Consider the following 18123-nt stretch of genomic DNA (forward strand, 5'->3'; position numbering starts at 1 on the left):
TTTGTTCTTTCTTTTCTCTTAGCTCTCTATATGGACATATATAGTCATTGGTAGGTGCATAGTTTATGTATTATGGGTAGTGTTGTTTGTTATGAATTAATATTACCAAGTATTTTATAATGAGTCTGTGAAGGATAATGTAACATATTTGTTATCTAATATGATCTTTTAAAATTGTTTGGAAGGATGGGGCTCTTATGAAACCCCTATATTATTAAAACAAAAAGAACAACAAAAAATCAAATAATAAAAAATTACTATATTAATAAGAATCAAAATAGATGTATTGAAATGATGAAAAAACTTTACTTTGAATAAGTAATATCTTAAATATTAAATATAATAAATTAAATAATGAGTAAAAAATTTCACATTAAAAAATAATAATTTAAACAAAATATATAATCACTAAAAAATAATGCAATTCAACATATCTAAATCATTTATGAAACATATCTAAATCACTTATGAAATTTATTATTATAGACAAATGTTAATAAAGATAATTATTTAATTATATTTATTTGAACTTATAGAACATATTCTAAGTCTTTCTTTTTCAATTGTAATAAAATAGCTTGAACATTTATTGAACATAGTATATATTAAATATCTATTTGAAAAAAATGTAATTGTGTTTGATTACAATATATTGATAGAGTTAAATACCCTCTTTCTAAGACAATAATGAGGTAATAAAGTTTGCTAAGATGTAAGGAAAATAATTTTGAATATGCAAACAACAAAAATTAGGAACTATGTGGCGGAGGAGTTGGCGCGACCTTTGCCCTACATTTTCTTGAAGTGAACCCTTGGCTTTTATAGGCAAAATTATGCAATTTTTTTTAATTCCCTGTATTAGTTTCTTAAGAGTGTTGTGTAGGTTTCTTTGGCCTCTTTACCCCTAAATCTTTAGAAACCCCGTTTAAGAGAGCTTGGCGAAAGGATTGTAGCGATGAGCACGAGACTGTGAATGGTATATAAGTTTTACATTGGAGATTGAAGAGCTCCATATGCATGAATTTGTTCCTCATTCTGCGTGTTGCAAATACTATCCAGTGACGGGTGACTGAAAAACAAAAAGCAAAGAATGAGAATTAGGGTAAAATCAACATTCGATTTTGGAAGTTAGTCTGTCCATTTCAAATAGGCATAAAATTCCAGAATGGTGAAAAGCAAATATCCTTAGAGATCGCATCGTTTGTTGGTCCTGACAGTTCTGGCATAGAGTAAAAACGCCAGCCGTATCAACTAGAAAAATAAGTATCGGGTGAGGAGACCAGCGAATACTGCAGAGGCGGAGCAGATCGAACGGTTGTTATTTTTGTAATCGTCTTGCATCGATTTCATGCAGTTTCCACCATTGATTGCCAAAATTGGGTCGTCCATCTCAACTAAGGGAACGCCTTCAGCATAATAAAATTGGGTCGTCCATCTCAACTAAGGGAACGCCTTCGGCGTAATAAAATATACCTTAATAGTAAGAGTAAAAATTAAGTTAAAACACAAAAGTTAAATATTGTTTGCCTGGGAGAGATAGGAAGAGCGAACGCAGGGAAAAAAACCGTGGAAGGAGTAGCGCGCTGAACTCTAAGCCGCCCATTTTTCTTAGCTTTGCTGAATAGCCTCCGTCGTTGTATGTACATTTGGCCGTAGCTCCTTCTTCCCGGCGACAGGATTAAAAATCCTGCATTGGAGTAGTGGAGGAGAGAAATGGCAGAAGAGGCGGTTCTAGAGTATTTGCAGACTCACGAGGAGATTGTAGATTCGGGAGAGTTCGCAGATTCAAAAGGTCTGGAGCATTCGGATCTTCTAAGCGTCATTAAGAGCCTCAATGGCTTCCGACTTGTCGATGCCGAGGTATGCATTTTCTAACGAAGATATGCCGAGGCTTTTCGAAGCTTTGATTTTTAGTGTTTTAGTGGAATACTCGTATAATACTTGTGTTACTCATATCGCACACCCTTTTTTCTGCGAATAACACATGATATCATCACACACTGTTACCACTGGAATTAGTCGCACATGAACACGCGGTCTACTATTATTATTTTTTATTTGTAGTTCGTTAGGTTAACAGCCAAACCAGATGCCAATTGCATAATTTAGACCCCTTAATAATTTTTTTTTCTACACCTAGGTTTCCGCCTCACGATCAATCTAGAGTAAACCAACCTTCATAGAAAAGCATTCCTTTGGCTTAGCTGCCAAGGTAGGAGGGATAACTTCTGCCGAAATATGCTTGTTTCTTTGCAGCTAATAATCTACACTTATAAATATCGAGTGATGAAAGCAAGTCTATTGTTGATATCTAGGAATCAAGCAGCATCAAATTTGCAATTTTGAATTTCACCATTAGTTATTGAGTGATGTAAGCAAGTCTATTGTGGATATCTTGGAATCAAGCAGCATTAAGTTTACGATCATTTATGTGGCAACCTTTCTATAGAAGAAAATGATCCGGTGCCAATTAGCATGTATAAGTTTATTGGCTAGGAATGGCACCTCAGATTGTGTAGAACTACCCATCATTGCCAGACATATCCCTAACATCATATTTTACAATCACATATGTGGCAACCTTTTTGAAGAAGAAAATGCTCTAGTGCCAATTAGCACATCAAAACGACATTCAGGGTTCAGGTTCTTGTATCGAAACAACATTTCAGAGTGTTTGGAATTACTCATCACGACTAGGCACATCTCTAACATCGTATATGTGGCTTCTTTTCTGTAAAAGAAAATGCACTGGTGCCAATTAGCACTCTGAAAAAACTTTTAAGGTTTTTAGCTAAGGTGTAATCTCCCCTCATGTTCAAACTCAGTAAATAAGGACAGTTAACTTATAAAAGAATCAATTGCAAGAGACTTCTTTCCTTAATGTCTCTAATAACACTTAAAAGATAATGATTGAGGTAAGAATACTAGTATATGACACCCCTTCTATAAGATTGTTCTTATGATATATGAGAACAATATCACTGCCATCTCTGACTCAACACTTGGACATATGCAAGAGGGTTTGGTCTATATGTCTGCACTTAGTGCAATTTAAAAATGATAAGATTATCTCTGCTATCACTGATAGTATTGACAACTCTTATGCAAGAGGATCTTAATATCAATATGTGTTTTCTACTAACAAAATTAGCCTAGAAGATGTTCTGAACGGTAGTTGTCTTTGCTATGACAAAAGGAAATATGCTACTATATACATGTATTCCTATTGCTTATACCGTTGTTTGATTTGTTGTTCCTGATATAATGATATAGTTATGCAAACATATATAATGGTATTGCTTATATCGCATGATGCTGTTTCTAATCTGAATTTATATGCTTGCAATGATGATGGTGCTCTCTCTAATATCGAACTTGTTCTATATGCAACCGGTTTTGACACTTGGGCCAAAAACTCAATTAGAGTGATCCAATAAGGATGAAATAAGAGATAAACTAATTCGATGTCCTCTTGGAAGTGATATAGAAGTCTTTAAAATATCTTGGTCTAAGATTTGAATGAGTGTGTTTCTTCCTTGTAACCTTGGTATTGATCTCCTCATCGCATCCTTTGACTAAACTGCCTTTACTAATTGATCGACCAACCTTAACAAAGTGCTTACTAATCAAATTGGTCCTTTCCTTACTAACGTCAGCAATCTCATGAAGCCTGATAATGAAAAGAAAATTCACGTAGTTTAGTAATCTCGCCCAGGCTTGTGTATTATTTAATACTATGATGAGATAGGCTTTTGTTCATTCATTGTAGGAGTAGGATAGTGGAGTTACTGGATGTTTACGTTAGAGATTGGTTATTAAATATTGATGGTCGGTATCATTGTCTAGCTTTGATTCATGACTGTTGACTTAATCTGCAAGGTTACATCAATAATTCGGAGATGATAGTCTTGATTTCAACTGTTAAGTCTTCCCCACAATTATTCCATGGTCATTAGCGGCATAGAGAAAGAGTGGCGACCACCTATTTAGTATATATATTATTAATTTCAGTTTTATTCGTACTACTGATTGAACAATCTTACGAATCTATCTAATCGATGACTACTTTTGAAAACTGTTTTCTTCTCTATTAACATGTGTAACATATTCCTTATATGATGGATCAGGGTACTTAAAGAGATATCGCCTTTCTTCACATGGCTTGCTCAATGGGTTTGCTGATCGATTTAATATTTCAAGAATTGATTTTGTTTAGTGCTTGGTTTTGGGAGGGACATCACATGAGGAGTATTTGGAACTACTTATCATGGCTAGGAACATCACTTCTGACTCTTTGGAGCTAGTCATCATGGCTAGGAACAACACTTCAAACTGTTTGGAACTAGTCATCATGGCTAGAATCATCCCTAACATCGTATTTGCAATCACACCTGTGGCACCCTCCATGTAGAAGAAAATGCTCCGGTGCTAACTAGCATGTCAAAAAGAGATTCAAGGTTTGTCGCTAGTAACAGTGCTTAGAGTGCTTGGAAGCACTCATCATGGCTGGGTACATCCCTAACACCATATTTGCAATCAACTTGTGGCACCCTTTTTATAGAAGAAAATGTTCAAGTGCCAATTAGCATGTTAAAAAGTGGTTCAAGGTTCTTGGCTAGAAAATGCTTCTGAGTGTTTGGAACTACTCATCATTACTAGGTACATCCCTGCACCACAAATCTGCAAGACAAATCCACTGTTGGGCATCTTTGTTTTGTTAGTGGAATGTTACAGTCATTTAGTATTGTTCTTAGAATAGAACTTTGATTTAAGAAAGCATTTATAGGCATAATTGTGTTCACATTTAGGGCATCTTTGTTTTGTTAGTGGAATGTTACAGTCATTTAGTATTGTTCTTAGAATAGAACTTTGATTTAAGAAAGCATTTATAGGCATAATTCTGTTCACATTTATATGTTTTTTAGTCTATAATCTAGATTACATTGCATTCCAAGTAAATCTAGCATGCTATGACACTTTATATATTTAGGTTAAAATTGGAATGCTTTTATATCTCTATGTTTAATGTGTTCGACTTAAAAATCCTCCCAATATGCTGATCATCATTAACAAAAAGGAGAAAACTTGTTACTCGTCAAGTTTTGTGAATCAAGTTATGTGGACGGCACGCAAAGGCCAATGAGGGTTTTTCATTTTATATTTTTTTCATCTTACTACTATATTATGGTTGCTGCTACCTCCTTTTTACCCTTCCCTCACCGTTAAAGTAAAGACAGAGAGAATACAATGTTTATGCCCAACAATCAACGAGATAAATCACTCTTTAAAGAAAATGCAGATTGTTGGTGTTGTATTATTATTGTATTTTATATTAAGTTTACTAAGGTATTTCATTTATTTACTAGGTAAATTAGGAAATAAGAGTGCATGCTAATTTCCATGATTGATGGAATTGGTTAGGTGGAACATGTCCATGATCAAAGTGAGTTTACCTCTGCCCCTACAGATGGGGCAGCCCTCTAGCTCACTACTCTCCTATGAGACACTTGTCTCCTTGATTTGTGCATTTCTCGATTCTATATTGTGTAGTTCGTTTCCTTTTCTCTACACATCTTATATCTTGAATACATGTATTGAAATGCCACCAGTCTAATCTTATTTGCATATGAAGTAATGACATCTTGCTATTTTTTTTCTTACAGTGATGTAGTATTGCATAATGTTTACTAAATCTAACTTGGTATTAGAATAGGGCAGTTTAAGTGTCAATTAATTTCATTTGGGATATTGTTTTAACTTCTTTTATGTAGGGTTTATGTTCTTGCAAATTGGGCGTTTTCATATCACTTATTGTAGGAGGCCTCCAGAAAAAATAGACTATTCCAATGCAGTAATAAGGGTCACATTATTTAGGATAGGCTTTTGTTCTATTTCCGTTAGACACTGCGAAGTCAATCTAGCGTAGATATGCCTATACGATCTAATTATTTTTACAGATAACACACTTTTTGAGTCAGTTTTGAGCAAAACAAATGAATTGCATTCAGAGCAGCCAAAATCCCATAGATCAATTGCCAAATTGTAGTAGTTTGGAAGAAAGATGGTTTTTTTTAAGCTTAGGCATGAAGGCGAAGGTTGTACAGCTTGGGTGCAATATGATGCGTATGTAGGTCAAAAAATATTATTGTGCATTTAATATTGTACAATGGTTTTATTTATTTTTGCACTTATTTTTTTAATTTTCTAAAAAACATAAAATAAGAAGTTCAGAAAGAAAAAAGAAGAATAAAAAAAGTTTTATTTGTAAAGCGCATATGTGTTGACTTTGCATAGTCAAGAATATGGGGGTATTGAGCCCCTTGACAAGCAATAGTCAACCTGGCTAGTCCCCCTCCAAAACAGAATCAAGTGAGCATAGTATATCTAATCTTCCACTCTGTGCCACTCTTGTTCTAGCGAATAGTCACTTTTTCTCAACTCACCAAGGAGCACCACCAATGTGCTGCTTGAGTGGCTCTGTGCTGTCATCGCCCACGTAGTTGCTTGTCTATTACTTCCACCAGTGGTGTCATCAGTCTGCCACTTGCGGTGCCACCTGCTTATCACTGGATTGAAAGATCTGTCACCATTTGCACTTTCAATTTTAGAGGCCAAATTGGGGGCCTTTTCTTGGCCATAAAAAAGATATCTTTTGTCCAACCTTTTTTTTTGAAATGGGCTAGAATTTCATGCTTGTAATTGGTCTTTACTCACAATAATTGGTTTTTTCAAAAATCAAGGTTTGTAGACTTTTTACTGCATAGTTCTAGTATGGAGATTTTTGGAGGGCCGTATCTTAGTTATATTGTCTCTTTATTAGGGTCATTTTTTTTGAAGTGCATGTTTTTTGTGTATTTTGTAGTGGTGCTATTGATTTTTGCTTATTCTATTTTGGAATTATAGTTTTAATATTTTTTTCTTTTCTTGGATGCTCTGAAAACTTGGAAAACATAAGTATTGTGATTACATCGAATTATTTAGTGCCTCAAACTGTAAGGGCGTCATAATTGAACTAATTTAGGGGGTGTTAATGCAAACACACTCAACTTATAAAATGTAATTACATGTACTTCTTGTGAGGGGGCTTACACATGCACATTTTATAATCATGAATTGAAATAAAGTTCCACCTTCGGGGGTTTGATACATGGGCTTCCACTGGTTCTATACAGCAAGACATATTGTGGGATGAGTAGTGTAATCACGTGACATGCATTGTGATTCCACCTCTATCTTTTAAAAAAATCACATGAAGTTGCATTATATATTATGAATCCTCGTATTCTCCCTCCACTACATCATGCTTATGACTTGACACATCTTGAATCATATTGGTTCATATCTCACATCGAGAGCCATACATTTATGGTTAATATTCTTGAATCTTGCATGGTACTTGAACTCATTTGATTAGTTTTAGACATGGTTAAATGTTGGCATATATGTGCAACTTCTAGATCCATTTCATCCTCTCCTTCGATCAATTTTTTTCTTGAGTTTTTTTCCTCTTCATTGGGGGGGGGGGGTTACACTTTCTGTACATTAGATTTCTTTTAGATTGTATATGGTTACCTAATATAACTTGTTTTAATGTGACGTATCTTTATTATCTTAGTTGCACTTGGGGAGATGGGTGTTGGTGGAATATTATGATTGTGCCTTATATTATCCTCAAGTTATCTCATTTATGTACTTAGGTAAATTAAGAAATGAGAGCGCATGTCAGTTCCCTTGATAGATGGATAATGGAATTCCTTGCCACCTTTTTTTCATTCATTTCCTTGATTGATGATAGTTAGGTGTGGCATCCCCCTCATCAAGGTGAGTTCACTTGACAACTCTGCTCCTACAATGAGTCCATTTGCTTTGTTTTACACAGCTTATATGGTAAATACAAATATTGGAATACTATTATTCTAGGGTGATTTAGTATTGTTTTATTTTTATCAAATCTAACATAGATAAAATTCCCCACATACAATGGAAATAATAAAATATAAACACTGAGCTCTAAAATGGACATGCGGTGCTTATTTTCAGGTATATACATAATTCAAATGCACAGTTGGTATCCTAACAAAATTGAAAATTGTTGCCTGAAAATCATATAAATTATATAAATATTACTCAAATATTTTAGAACATTGTATTAAAAAATGTCAGAAAAGAGTTATTCTGTATTAGGAGCTTGCATAATAATAAATCCAAGTCTTATAATCAGGATTCAATGGTAGATTACACAGGTTTTCCATGTAATAACTTAGTTATATACTCAAAATACAAAATCAGTGATAGGACTCAAATTAGTAAATTACAAAGACCTTCGGAGATGTTCATTTTATATTCTTAATTTACAACTTTAACTCTATTTGCTGCTACTCTTTGCTCTCCCCTTCCCAAAATATGAGATATAAGAAATAGAATGCATGTACCCTACAGTTGATCAACTAAAGTTCTAAAAAGTCAGACGCCAAACTTACTTCTTGTAGCAGAGGAATACAAAAATTCCCCATATCTAGTCAGAAATCATAACATGCAAACTCTGGTCGATAACTGAAAATGAAGATAAATCTTCTGCATTAACTTTCACATCTCAGTACATTATTTATATTATCTTGAATTAAGAACAATCAATAACCTTTCTCTACCTAACATGCCTTTGGGTTTAGTTGGGAGTGGCCTGTGCTTACAGTAGTGGTTCAAGTGATCACTTTCTTGAGATCTCATTTGCTAACATTTCGCTCTCAGTCACTATATCTAATGGTTCTAAGCATTAGGGCTATAGAGGTTGAGAATCATGTTTATTTTGCTAAAATCACCTAATTTTAGGAGAAATTCTGAAATTGCAATAAATCGATGCTTTCTAAGTTTCTAGCTTTCATATTTGTTTCCGTAGTGTTAGATTCCACTTTGTGCTTGTTGTTTTAATTTTTAAGGGCTTTTGGCTGTGGCTTTTCTCATGTTTTGCCATAAACATATCACAAGTCCAACTTGGCAAATGGATGAAACACATGTCATGTCATGATAATTATAAAACAATTCAAAACAATGAGCTTCTGGTTACGCTTTTAAATGTTGATTACTATTTTACAATGTGAGTACTCATATCTGCTTTACACAACTATAAAATGCATTTTTAGCTTAGCATGAGGCAATGAGGCTATGTATGAAATGCATTTTTTGCTTAGCATGAGAGAAGAAGGCTGTGTTGTAATATACAATAATTATATTTCTAATTGAATTTTAAAAATCAGATACAGTTGCTCTTTTTTTCACAATCAGAGAAATTTTAAGATTAGTAGAATATTCTACAGGTTCAGTGTACATGAAGTCCTTGTTAGTGGAAGAGGCGCAGTCTCTTAGTTTTGCTGTAAATTATACGGACTACTGTTTGAATACCTATCATAGTTTTATCTTTCTATTCAGCTAAGAAATGCATTTTCTACTTAGCATGAGACAAAGGACCACACCCTTACATGGGAGTGCCATATTTCTAAATGGATTTTAAAACTAAAGAGGTGCATCATACATGTGTGGTATTTTCCATTTTAGATTACAGAAATGGGTTTTCTTGTTCTGTAGGCTAGCCTTTGCTTTTGAATGGATATTTGAGGGTGTAATAGATCTGTTACTCTATTCTGCTCTTATAGTCTTAGCCTCTTTCGTTAATCATAGACTTCAATTTTCTGTAGAGATTCTTTTTTCTTTATGACTCACGTTAGCAAGCTAGTTTGAAATAGAGCTTTTAACCCTTGTCTGTTTAGAATTTAGCATTAAAATTTAGGCTTGGAGATGGTCAGGCTTTTTTCACTTTTAGCAAAAGAGTCAATTCTAGTTAAGGCATGCATGTGTTTATTGGAAACTTAGCATTGAAGTTGAAACTTTGGATGATACCAGGCAACTATAGAAGATTTTAAAGAAACAGGGATTTGTATTACATTGCTGACCTCTAGTAATGGGAGGTGGTGGTTTTTCATTTCAAGTAAAACATCCACGTGACCTGAGGTTTATAATACAGTCTTTTCAATAAAGTTCAGGTTTCCATTCATTGGGATTTTCTTCAGGAATGTCACAAACATCTTATAGAAATTGAGATTTAGTCTGAAATTTCATTAATGCATATGGTACTCTATTGTGCATTGACATATTAATTACAAGTTCCTTAATTTATAAACTCAGGGAGCAATGTAAGAAAAGTTTAGTATGGAGTATTGCATTTTTTATGCATTCTTTGTATTTGTAGTTTAATAACTTATCTTCATCCAATCTGGGTAGAATGATCACTGTTGATTGTCAGTTTAAACTTTAAACCACTTGTAAGAACAGTTTAATTTCTCTCTGACGTTTTCCCTTATAGCCCTACCTTGTAATATTTGATTTTTTAAGTCAGTTTTCTTTTGAATAGTAGAGTGATTGTCATTGTCATCGAACTACTAGGAGCAAAGGTAATTCCAACTACTAATTTTGTACGTTCTGGTACCATGCTTGAGCAGGATATAAAGAGGGAAAAGTGGATTCTTACTGAAGAAGGTCAGGCATATGCCAGTTCAGGGTCACCTGAAGTACAGTTTTTCTTAGCCATTCCACCAGAAGGGATTTCCCGTGAAGAGCTACAGGTTTGGAATTTAACCTTTAGTGATCTTAATATATGACTTTAATCAACTTAAGGCTCGTGCTACAGAACCTATTATTAGATATGCATTGGCATATGAGGATATAACTATCATTTAATTTATTGGAATAATTCCTACTTTCTCTGCAAAGAGCCAGGGGAAAACAGACTAAGTCAATTTTCTGGAGTTATGTGGTGTAACTTGTAAGATTGACTTTCCCTTGGAAAGTTCTCTCTCCATTTTTTCGTTTTGCTGGATGTTTGCATCCATAAAGAATTTGACATTGATTTAGCCTTACTTTTTTCCCCTTGGAAAGGTCTCTCTCCATATTTTTTCGTTTTGCTGGATGTTTGCATCCATAAAGAATTTGATATTGATTTAATCTTATTTTTTAAATTCAGAGGAGGGTGGATGGGTCCTTATACAAAATAGGAAGCTCGCAAGCTATGAAAAACAAATGGGTGGAGCTTGGCAAACTTCTGGTGTCTCGGAAGGTATGTCAGATTAAAATGTTTTCGAAAATCTTGGTTCTGTATTGTTATTCGTGAAAACTTATACTTTTTTAATGATGCACTGATAAAAAAGTGCATTATATTGAATAATATGCGAGATTGACACATTTTGGAAAAATTTGGTTGTAATGTACTTTTGAAAATTATGCTGCTTTTCTGATACACTGGTACCAAATTGTGTTGCTCTTTTGTTAGAGATATATTCTCTGCCCTTCAAATAGGAGTCGCTAATGATTTCTGCTTTAGTAGAAATATCTGTGCTATGTACGAAACATTATGCAGAAGTGGATAGTAAGAAATATGCAGAAATATTCGTGTCTGTTATTTTAAAAATAAAACCAAAATCCTCAGAATTTGTAGGTTGTAAACTATTGTGTTTACATGTATATTTAATCTCAAGAAAGAATCTGAGAAGTTTAATGGACACTGACTATTTTAAAAATAAATTAGAAGAACCAATCCATAAGGCTAGCTATGGCCTATGGGTAAAGAAAGTAAAACCTTTATTAATACTCTCTAAGAGGTCTGCTGATTTCTTTGTTACCTATATCTTCCTTCATGTCTGCCATCTAATGACCAATGTGCTTATTCAAAGGCTGCAGATAATGTCAATGGTTCTTTTAGCTGTTCTTTTGCAGTCTATTGCAGTTGCCTGCAAAATAGTTTCACACTTCACTTTGCTTTCAATTTTATCTGATACGATGACTACAGCCCTCCAATTTCATTCTCACCTCTTCTCTAATATCTGTAGAGTGATATAAAATGTTCTTCCCTTTTCTAGTGACTTCGTGCTATATCCAATTGTTGCCTTCCTTATAAATGTATCTGCTTGCTAATTCTCTTTTCTTCTCATAAATTATCTGACTTCATCCTTGGCCATTAGGCCTTAGCCTTGGAAGAGAATTATTTAATTCATTTCCCTAGTTTTGAAGTTTGGTGTTGCACTGTTCCTCTGGAAATACCATTTGTTGTCTGTCTGTTTATTTTCTTTCACATGTCAGCTTTGCAACCAGAGACAAACTTCAAACCAGAGAAACGAAAATCGCCATGAATCGCCTAAACTCGGTGAGTCCGAGTCCGAGTCATGCTCGCCGAGTCTCTGGGACTGGGACTGGGACTCGTCTGAGTCTGGCGAGCAAAATCGCCGGACTCGTCGAGTTGGCGAGTTTGGCTCAAACTTGCCAAACTCGGCGAGTCCCGAGCCCCAAACTTGGCTACTGGCTGGGTTAGTAAAATGACAAAAAAAACATTTTAAAAAGTTCTTTTAAAATGAATGGTATCGTCTTTGTTCACTACAACCTCCACCTAAGAATGAGAAAAATTAGGGTTACAACATGTCAGCCAATAGAAAAATAACACCCGACGCTGCCCCTTGACCCCGCAAGGGGTGATGCCCCTTGACCCCACCTTGGGGGTGCTGCCCCCAAACCCCCGTCGAAAAATATGGGTTGAAACTGCGACGATAGAAGTAGGGAAAATTTAACCTCTGAGTCTGACACTGATTGGATCGTCCAGGTAGATATAGAGGTTGAGACTGTAGCCATGGCAGAGGAGGAGCGGAGAGCACGAGCATAGACAGGAGATTCAGAGGGAGATAGTGACACGGATGTTCCTGATGTTGGTGAGCATGGCATGGTGTCACGGGGAGTGGCTATGGCTGTCGAATCATCCAGGACCTACCTTAGACGCCTTCGCAGGGGGCTGGGGCCGGAGGGTGCAGGCTCCTCTGAGCCATAGGCTTGTAGTTGTATTTACCTTTGGTATTTGTATGAAACATTTGATGATGATCATATGATGACATGGATTTTTTATTCCATGAGTTTTGTAATATTGTATACATTTGACAATATTTATATATCTATGTTTGTTATTTCCTTCAGCTACAATTTGCGTTTATGCTTATGTGATTGATGTATACTTGTGTATGTAATCAAATGAGCTGAGTTTGATGATGTTATTGTGTCTTTAAGGTGTATTCAATAAAAGGTGCCTGAAACAAGTTTTAAATCTTTAAAAATCTCTAAATTTCTTGAGTTTTTCACTTTCCCAAGTCCAGCCAAGTCTGAAGCCGAGTCTGACTCCGAGTCTCGAGTCCGAGTCCGAGTCCGATTTGGCCTTGCAGAGTCTGAGCCGAGTCCGAGTCCCGTTTCTTTGCTTCAAACTATATTGACAAATAAAGTATTGTGAATTAAGAATGCTTCATTGGAGTTTGGAGACCTTTGAAATTATAGTTTGGCATTTAAACTGTCACAAACTGGAATTTCACTCATGGTAATGCTGTCCACTTGTATTTGCTGTTATGTATCCAGAAAAGATTGATCACACCAAATATAAATATAAGGCTTTTGATACCTTCCAACTTATTTCCAAGATTCGAATTGCCCTCGGGATAATTGCCCTCCACTTTTAGAACACTGATAATAAAATAGGATTCACCTTGAAGTTTACATTGGTATTCTCTTGAAGCTTGGTCCAGGTAGAGATTACGGTCTCAAATAAAATTCTCTATCTCTGTTTATTTATTAAATTTGGTGGCTAGGCCTTCTGAATAACACTATCTTGTTTTTTTCTCTTCATAAGCTATCATTATGTTTCCATACCCTGCTTATTTTGGATTGCTTTGCTAGGTGTCGCCAAATTTACTGATGGGGTCGACAATCCTTGTTTAACGAGTTGCGAAAGTTGTCAGGGGCTTAAAGATTACATTGGTCAACGGAGGAATTGTAATGTCCCCTAATTAGTTATACTTAAAAATTAAAGTTTATGTGAGTACCTTTGTATACTGCTTTCCTGCAACACAGAATTAAAGAACACATATGAAGTAATATTTATAAACTGAAACATATAATAATGGATTAGATTGAGTGATACAATTCTTTGATGTATTAATTACCATTAGTATTATATTTACTAGATAAAATCAGATTGTAGGTTAGTTGCCATTCTTTATTATCCAATTCTTAGTGCAGTAGGGTAGGCTAGCTGGATAGAGTGTCCAAGATACCCTCTACCCTAGGCCCAAGAGCAGATGCTACATCCCTCTTGGCGCCATGTGGCAGGTGTTAAGCATCCATCATGGAGGTGGTCCCATATTAAGCAGTAATATACAGTTGATATGATTAATTAATTAAACAATCTCATATAGACTAGAAGGTCCATTGTAGAGTTATATCAGTTTACTTTTAGTATCATCATATTTATCACAGCCTTTATATTGTCAGTGTTAGCTTAGATTACTGTGTTATGTCAGGTTTTGTAATAGTCTTCAAATTCCACTTATTGTCAGCTTTTATATAATAAATTAGATTCATTCCATCTTATTGTATTACCATATTTACATTATATTATATTACCATATTTAATGTTGACAGCATTATAGAATTCATCTTCATCACACTTGTATTCCTCATTATGACATTATATTTGATTATGTTCATTAACTGATTTCAGTATAAAATTATATTTACTGATCATTTATCAGATGATTGATTGCATTATTGAACCATATTTATTGTGAATGATCATTCACCAGATGATTGTTTGCATTAACAGATTGTAATTATTGTGTTCATATATCTCTAGGTAAAATTAAGGCAATGCAGAGCCCATACCTTTGCTGAGTGTCCTGTGCACAAGTCTGATGGAGCAGCTTCTTTCTTCGATCCCTTCTCCTTTTCTTTCTTTTTTCCTTCTGTGTGTGTAGAGGGACGGGGTCAGGGGTATTTATCTTCCCTTTATCGTGGTGAAAAGCCATGATGCCTTCCTAATTGGCAGCGCCCCTTCTTGAAGGGTTGCTGCCCTTTCATCTTTTTACGTTTATGCTCCTTAACAAATACCGTCCATGGTTCTATATGATTAGTTATCGGTTTTGACTAACATATAACAATATCGTTCATGGGTATAGAGTTTAAATTTAATTATATTGTCAATATAATATACTAACATTGCTTATAAGTATAAAGCGTAAATTCCATTGCATTGATAATATAATATAATATTATGAATTTAATAATTCATTACTTTCTGATTTTAAATTTAATAATATTTAGTATGTTACAAGGCAGGCTTAAACCTATTAAAAATGGGGGGATCTGACAAGAATGCCTAGATTGCCTGTCTTCTTTTGCTCATGGTTATCTTTTGCTGTTATTTATCCTTTGATGGTAGCCTTTCTTTGGATCTAAATTTTCTTGACAATGAGTTCCGCTCTTGAAAACTCATGGTATTTATTTGTATTTAAATATGCCAGCAAATAGATGAAGGGTCTGTTTTCCATATCTCCTTTAGGAGGCTCAAGGAGGATATTTAGACAAGGACCTCGTTCTTTGTCATATGGTGACTAGAATCAAACCAACAAATGTTACCAAAGTCTGGGTGTTAAAGGTTCAATTGCTTTTGGAAAAGATAATCTATTTATTCATGGTTTTCTCATATGCTATAGCAATACATTTTGTTGACTCCTTTTTTTTTCAGTGAATCTTGAATTAGAATCCTTCTATGCATCACCAAGTATACAGAATCTGAAAATTCTGGTCATCTGTCATTCCAGACACTGCTTCTTAATCTTACTCTTTCACGGTTTGAGTTTCCAAGCAGATAAGATACACCTTCTTTGTAGAGAAATACTATTTACCTCATCCCATCTAATAATATGTCTTTTTGATTATTTTGCAGATTGTCTCATCAATTTTCTCAAGTAAAGAGTAGTCAGAGATGGCCAATTGTCTACAAGTATCCAAAATCCTGTCACATAGGCAGCATTTTTGTTGCTACTCTACTAGGTTGTGAAACCTCTGATGTTGTTTCTGTGCCTCAGGATGTATTTTGTATCCTTAAAGTTGAACACTGTTTCCATTAGTCATTCTAAAACTCTGCTAAGATTCATTATGTATAATTTAGTAATTTTTCAAAAAGGTTCATTGCAATAATTTGATTACCATTGCAATGTTGTTCCTTATAAGATGACTGCTTTGCTTATATAATTGTTGGCCATGAGCTGGAACTCTCCTTGCATAGTCTCCAATAAGCTGATGATCAAAGAGGGAAGACCCTATATAGGATATATCCTTGGCCATAGGTCCTCCATCCATCTCCTGTGCAGATTTTTTGGGTTTGGTATATGTCCTATTAGACCATCCATATAAATTTTGTTTGAAACTTCTTAAGCTGTCCACCACTTTGGAGGGTTCTCTCAACAATCAGCATTGATACAATAGAATAGCCTCTAAGATTGGTGCACATAATTGGTGCTGTTACTTTAACTATTTGTTAAAGTTTAGACTTGTATTTGGACACAATTTTTTTCTGAAGCATCCCATAGTCATCTTGATCTTGAGAAGCACAACTTTCCAAGTTGGTAGTTCCCATATATTTTCTTCCTCCGCTTAAGGCCTCGTGTCTCCTAGTTGCAAGGGATTCGGATCCCTGAAATCAACCCCTCCATGATTTTTATCCATCTTGCTCCAGAGCTGTCCTTTTACCCCCATCTTCACCATCACTTATCTTTCCTTCACCTGCTCTAAACTCTTCCTCATTGTGAATGCATTTCCCTTCTACTGGCTCATCCAATCTCTTCTCATTTACATCCAAAGTCAGAGTACTCTTTTCTACTTCCTAGCTACTGTGAACCCTTATTCAAATATTTTTGGAATTGCCTCTCTCCCCAACATTCTCATAGTCTTTCATTGACTCATTAGTTTCAATCTTTTGTTGCCAAACACCCTGTTTTGATCGGATCTCAATATCTATTGAAAGAGGTGGGAAGGGCTTGATGTTAACATAGATTCTGGCATACATGCTATAGTCACCGCCTTCAAGAAGATCATCTGCCATGACAAAGGATCCTAGGAAATGTCCAATGGATTTTAGGGTTTTGGGTTCCCAATACTAAGATGGAAGGTTATAGAGCCTTAGCCATACTTCAATCTCCGTAATTTCCTCCTTTAGTGGGTTAAAGTTTGGCTCCTCGTCGTTGATATTGAAGCCATAAACATCCTTCAAGTAAGATCTACCATTCAAGAGTTTCCTTTTGATGGAATCATAAGGGCATTCCACCAAGAAAAAACCATTAATGAGAGTTTTTAAGCCATAAAGCTCCCCCAATATTTGTCACACTAAGCTCTAACTTTTGGAAGGGCTGGCCATTTCGTAGCTCATTTCACAAAGAAGGCTACATTCTTAAATCTCTCAATTGATTCTCCAAACTTGTGTCCCTCAATAAAAACAAAATTGCAGCAATTACAATTTATTTTTCTAATATGAATGGCATTCGCACTTGTTGTTGATGACCTTGTATTACCTTGCCCATGATCTCGATTTTGAAATCACTTGAAGTCCAGGGTTCTCCTTGAGTCTCTATCAAGCTGTTGATTCTTTGCCAAATCTGATGGAGCCATCTCTCCTCCACAAATCAGGGTTTTGTCGTCCTTGATTTGGCTTAGGGGAGTATCTAGTGAATTTTTGTGAATTCTCCCACCCTAATTACTGTGACCTTCCGAGCTCTCGATCTTCCTATTCTCTTAGTAGCCCTCATTCTGACCAAGTCTGGCACTAGGAAGCTTCTTGCAAAGGCCGAAGCCCAGGTACTCACCTTGCATTTTCGCGAAAAATAATTTAAGTTAACCATTGTTTATATTTTATTTTATGACCATTAATTTTTCATTAGAAATTTTAACATTTATGATATTGAAACTCTTTTTTTTAAAACCATACCTGGTAAAATTTTTAACGTGACTGGTGACGTTGGCACAACACACCCTTCGGCTCCACGTGAAATGCTTTTGACCTGGAGCTATCAACCAGTGAGGCCACAAATGGGGGACCTCATCCTCACACTTAACTTGTTCAAATTTGCGAGCACAATGACCCAGCGAAGGCACAAGGGCTTGCAAACTCAACTGCCCAGCAGGTACTTGAATCTTGGTGGCCACTTCACCAACAAAGTGTTTTAACTGCGACACTACATGTTCGAAGACAAGACTTGATCCCTAGTGGTCTCA

At 35.3% G+C, this 18123-nt stretch overlaps 1 protein-coding gene across 1 annotated transcript in view; it reads left to right on the forward strand.

The window, feature by feature from the left end:
• Nucleotides 1-838: 838 nt before the first annotated feature.
• Nucleotides 839-18123, forward strand: part of LOC131026718 (phenylalanine--tRNA ligase alpha subunit, cytoplasmic) — a 79569-nt gene continuing 62284 nt past the window's right edge. Inside the window, exons 1-3 of the mRNA XM_057956655.2 lie at nucleotides 839-1860; nucleotides 10494-10616; nucleotides 11015-11107. Of these exons, the coding sequence (XP_057812638.2) occupies nucleotides 1714-1860; nucleotides 10494-10616; nucleotides 11015-11107 (363 nt within the window). The 5' untranslated portion in view covers nucleotides 839-1713. The remainder of the gene's footprint in view (nucleotides 1861-10493; nucleotides 10617-11014; nucleotides 11108-18123) is intronic.

This window comes from Cryptomeria japonica, chromosome 10 (genome assembly GCF_030272615.1).
Source record: "Cryptomeria japonica chromosome 10, Sugi_1.0, whole genome shotgun sequence".
Classification (NCBI taxonomy): Eukaryota; Viridiplantae; Streptophyta; class Pinopsida; order Cupressales; family Cupressaceae; genus Cryptomeria; species Cryptomeria japonica.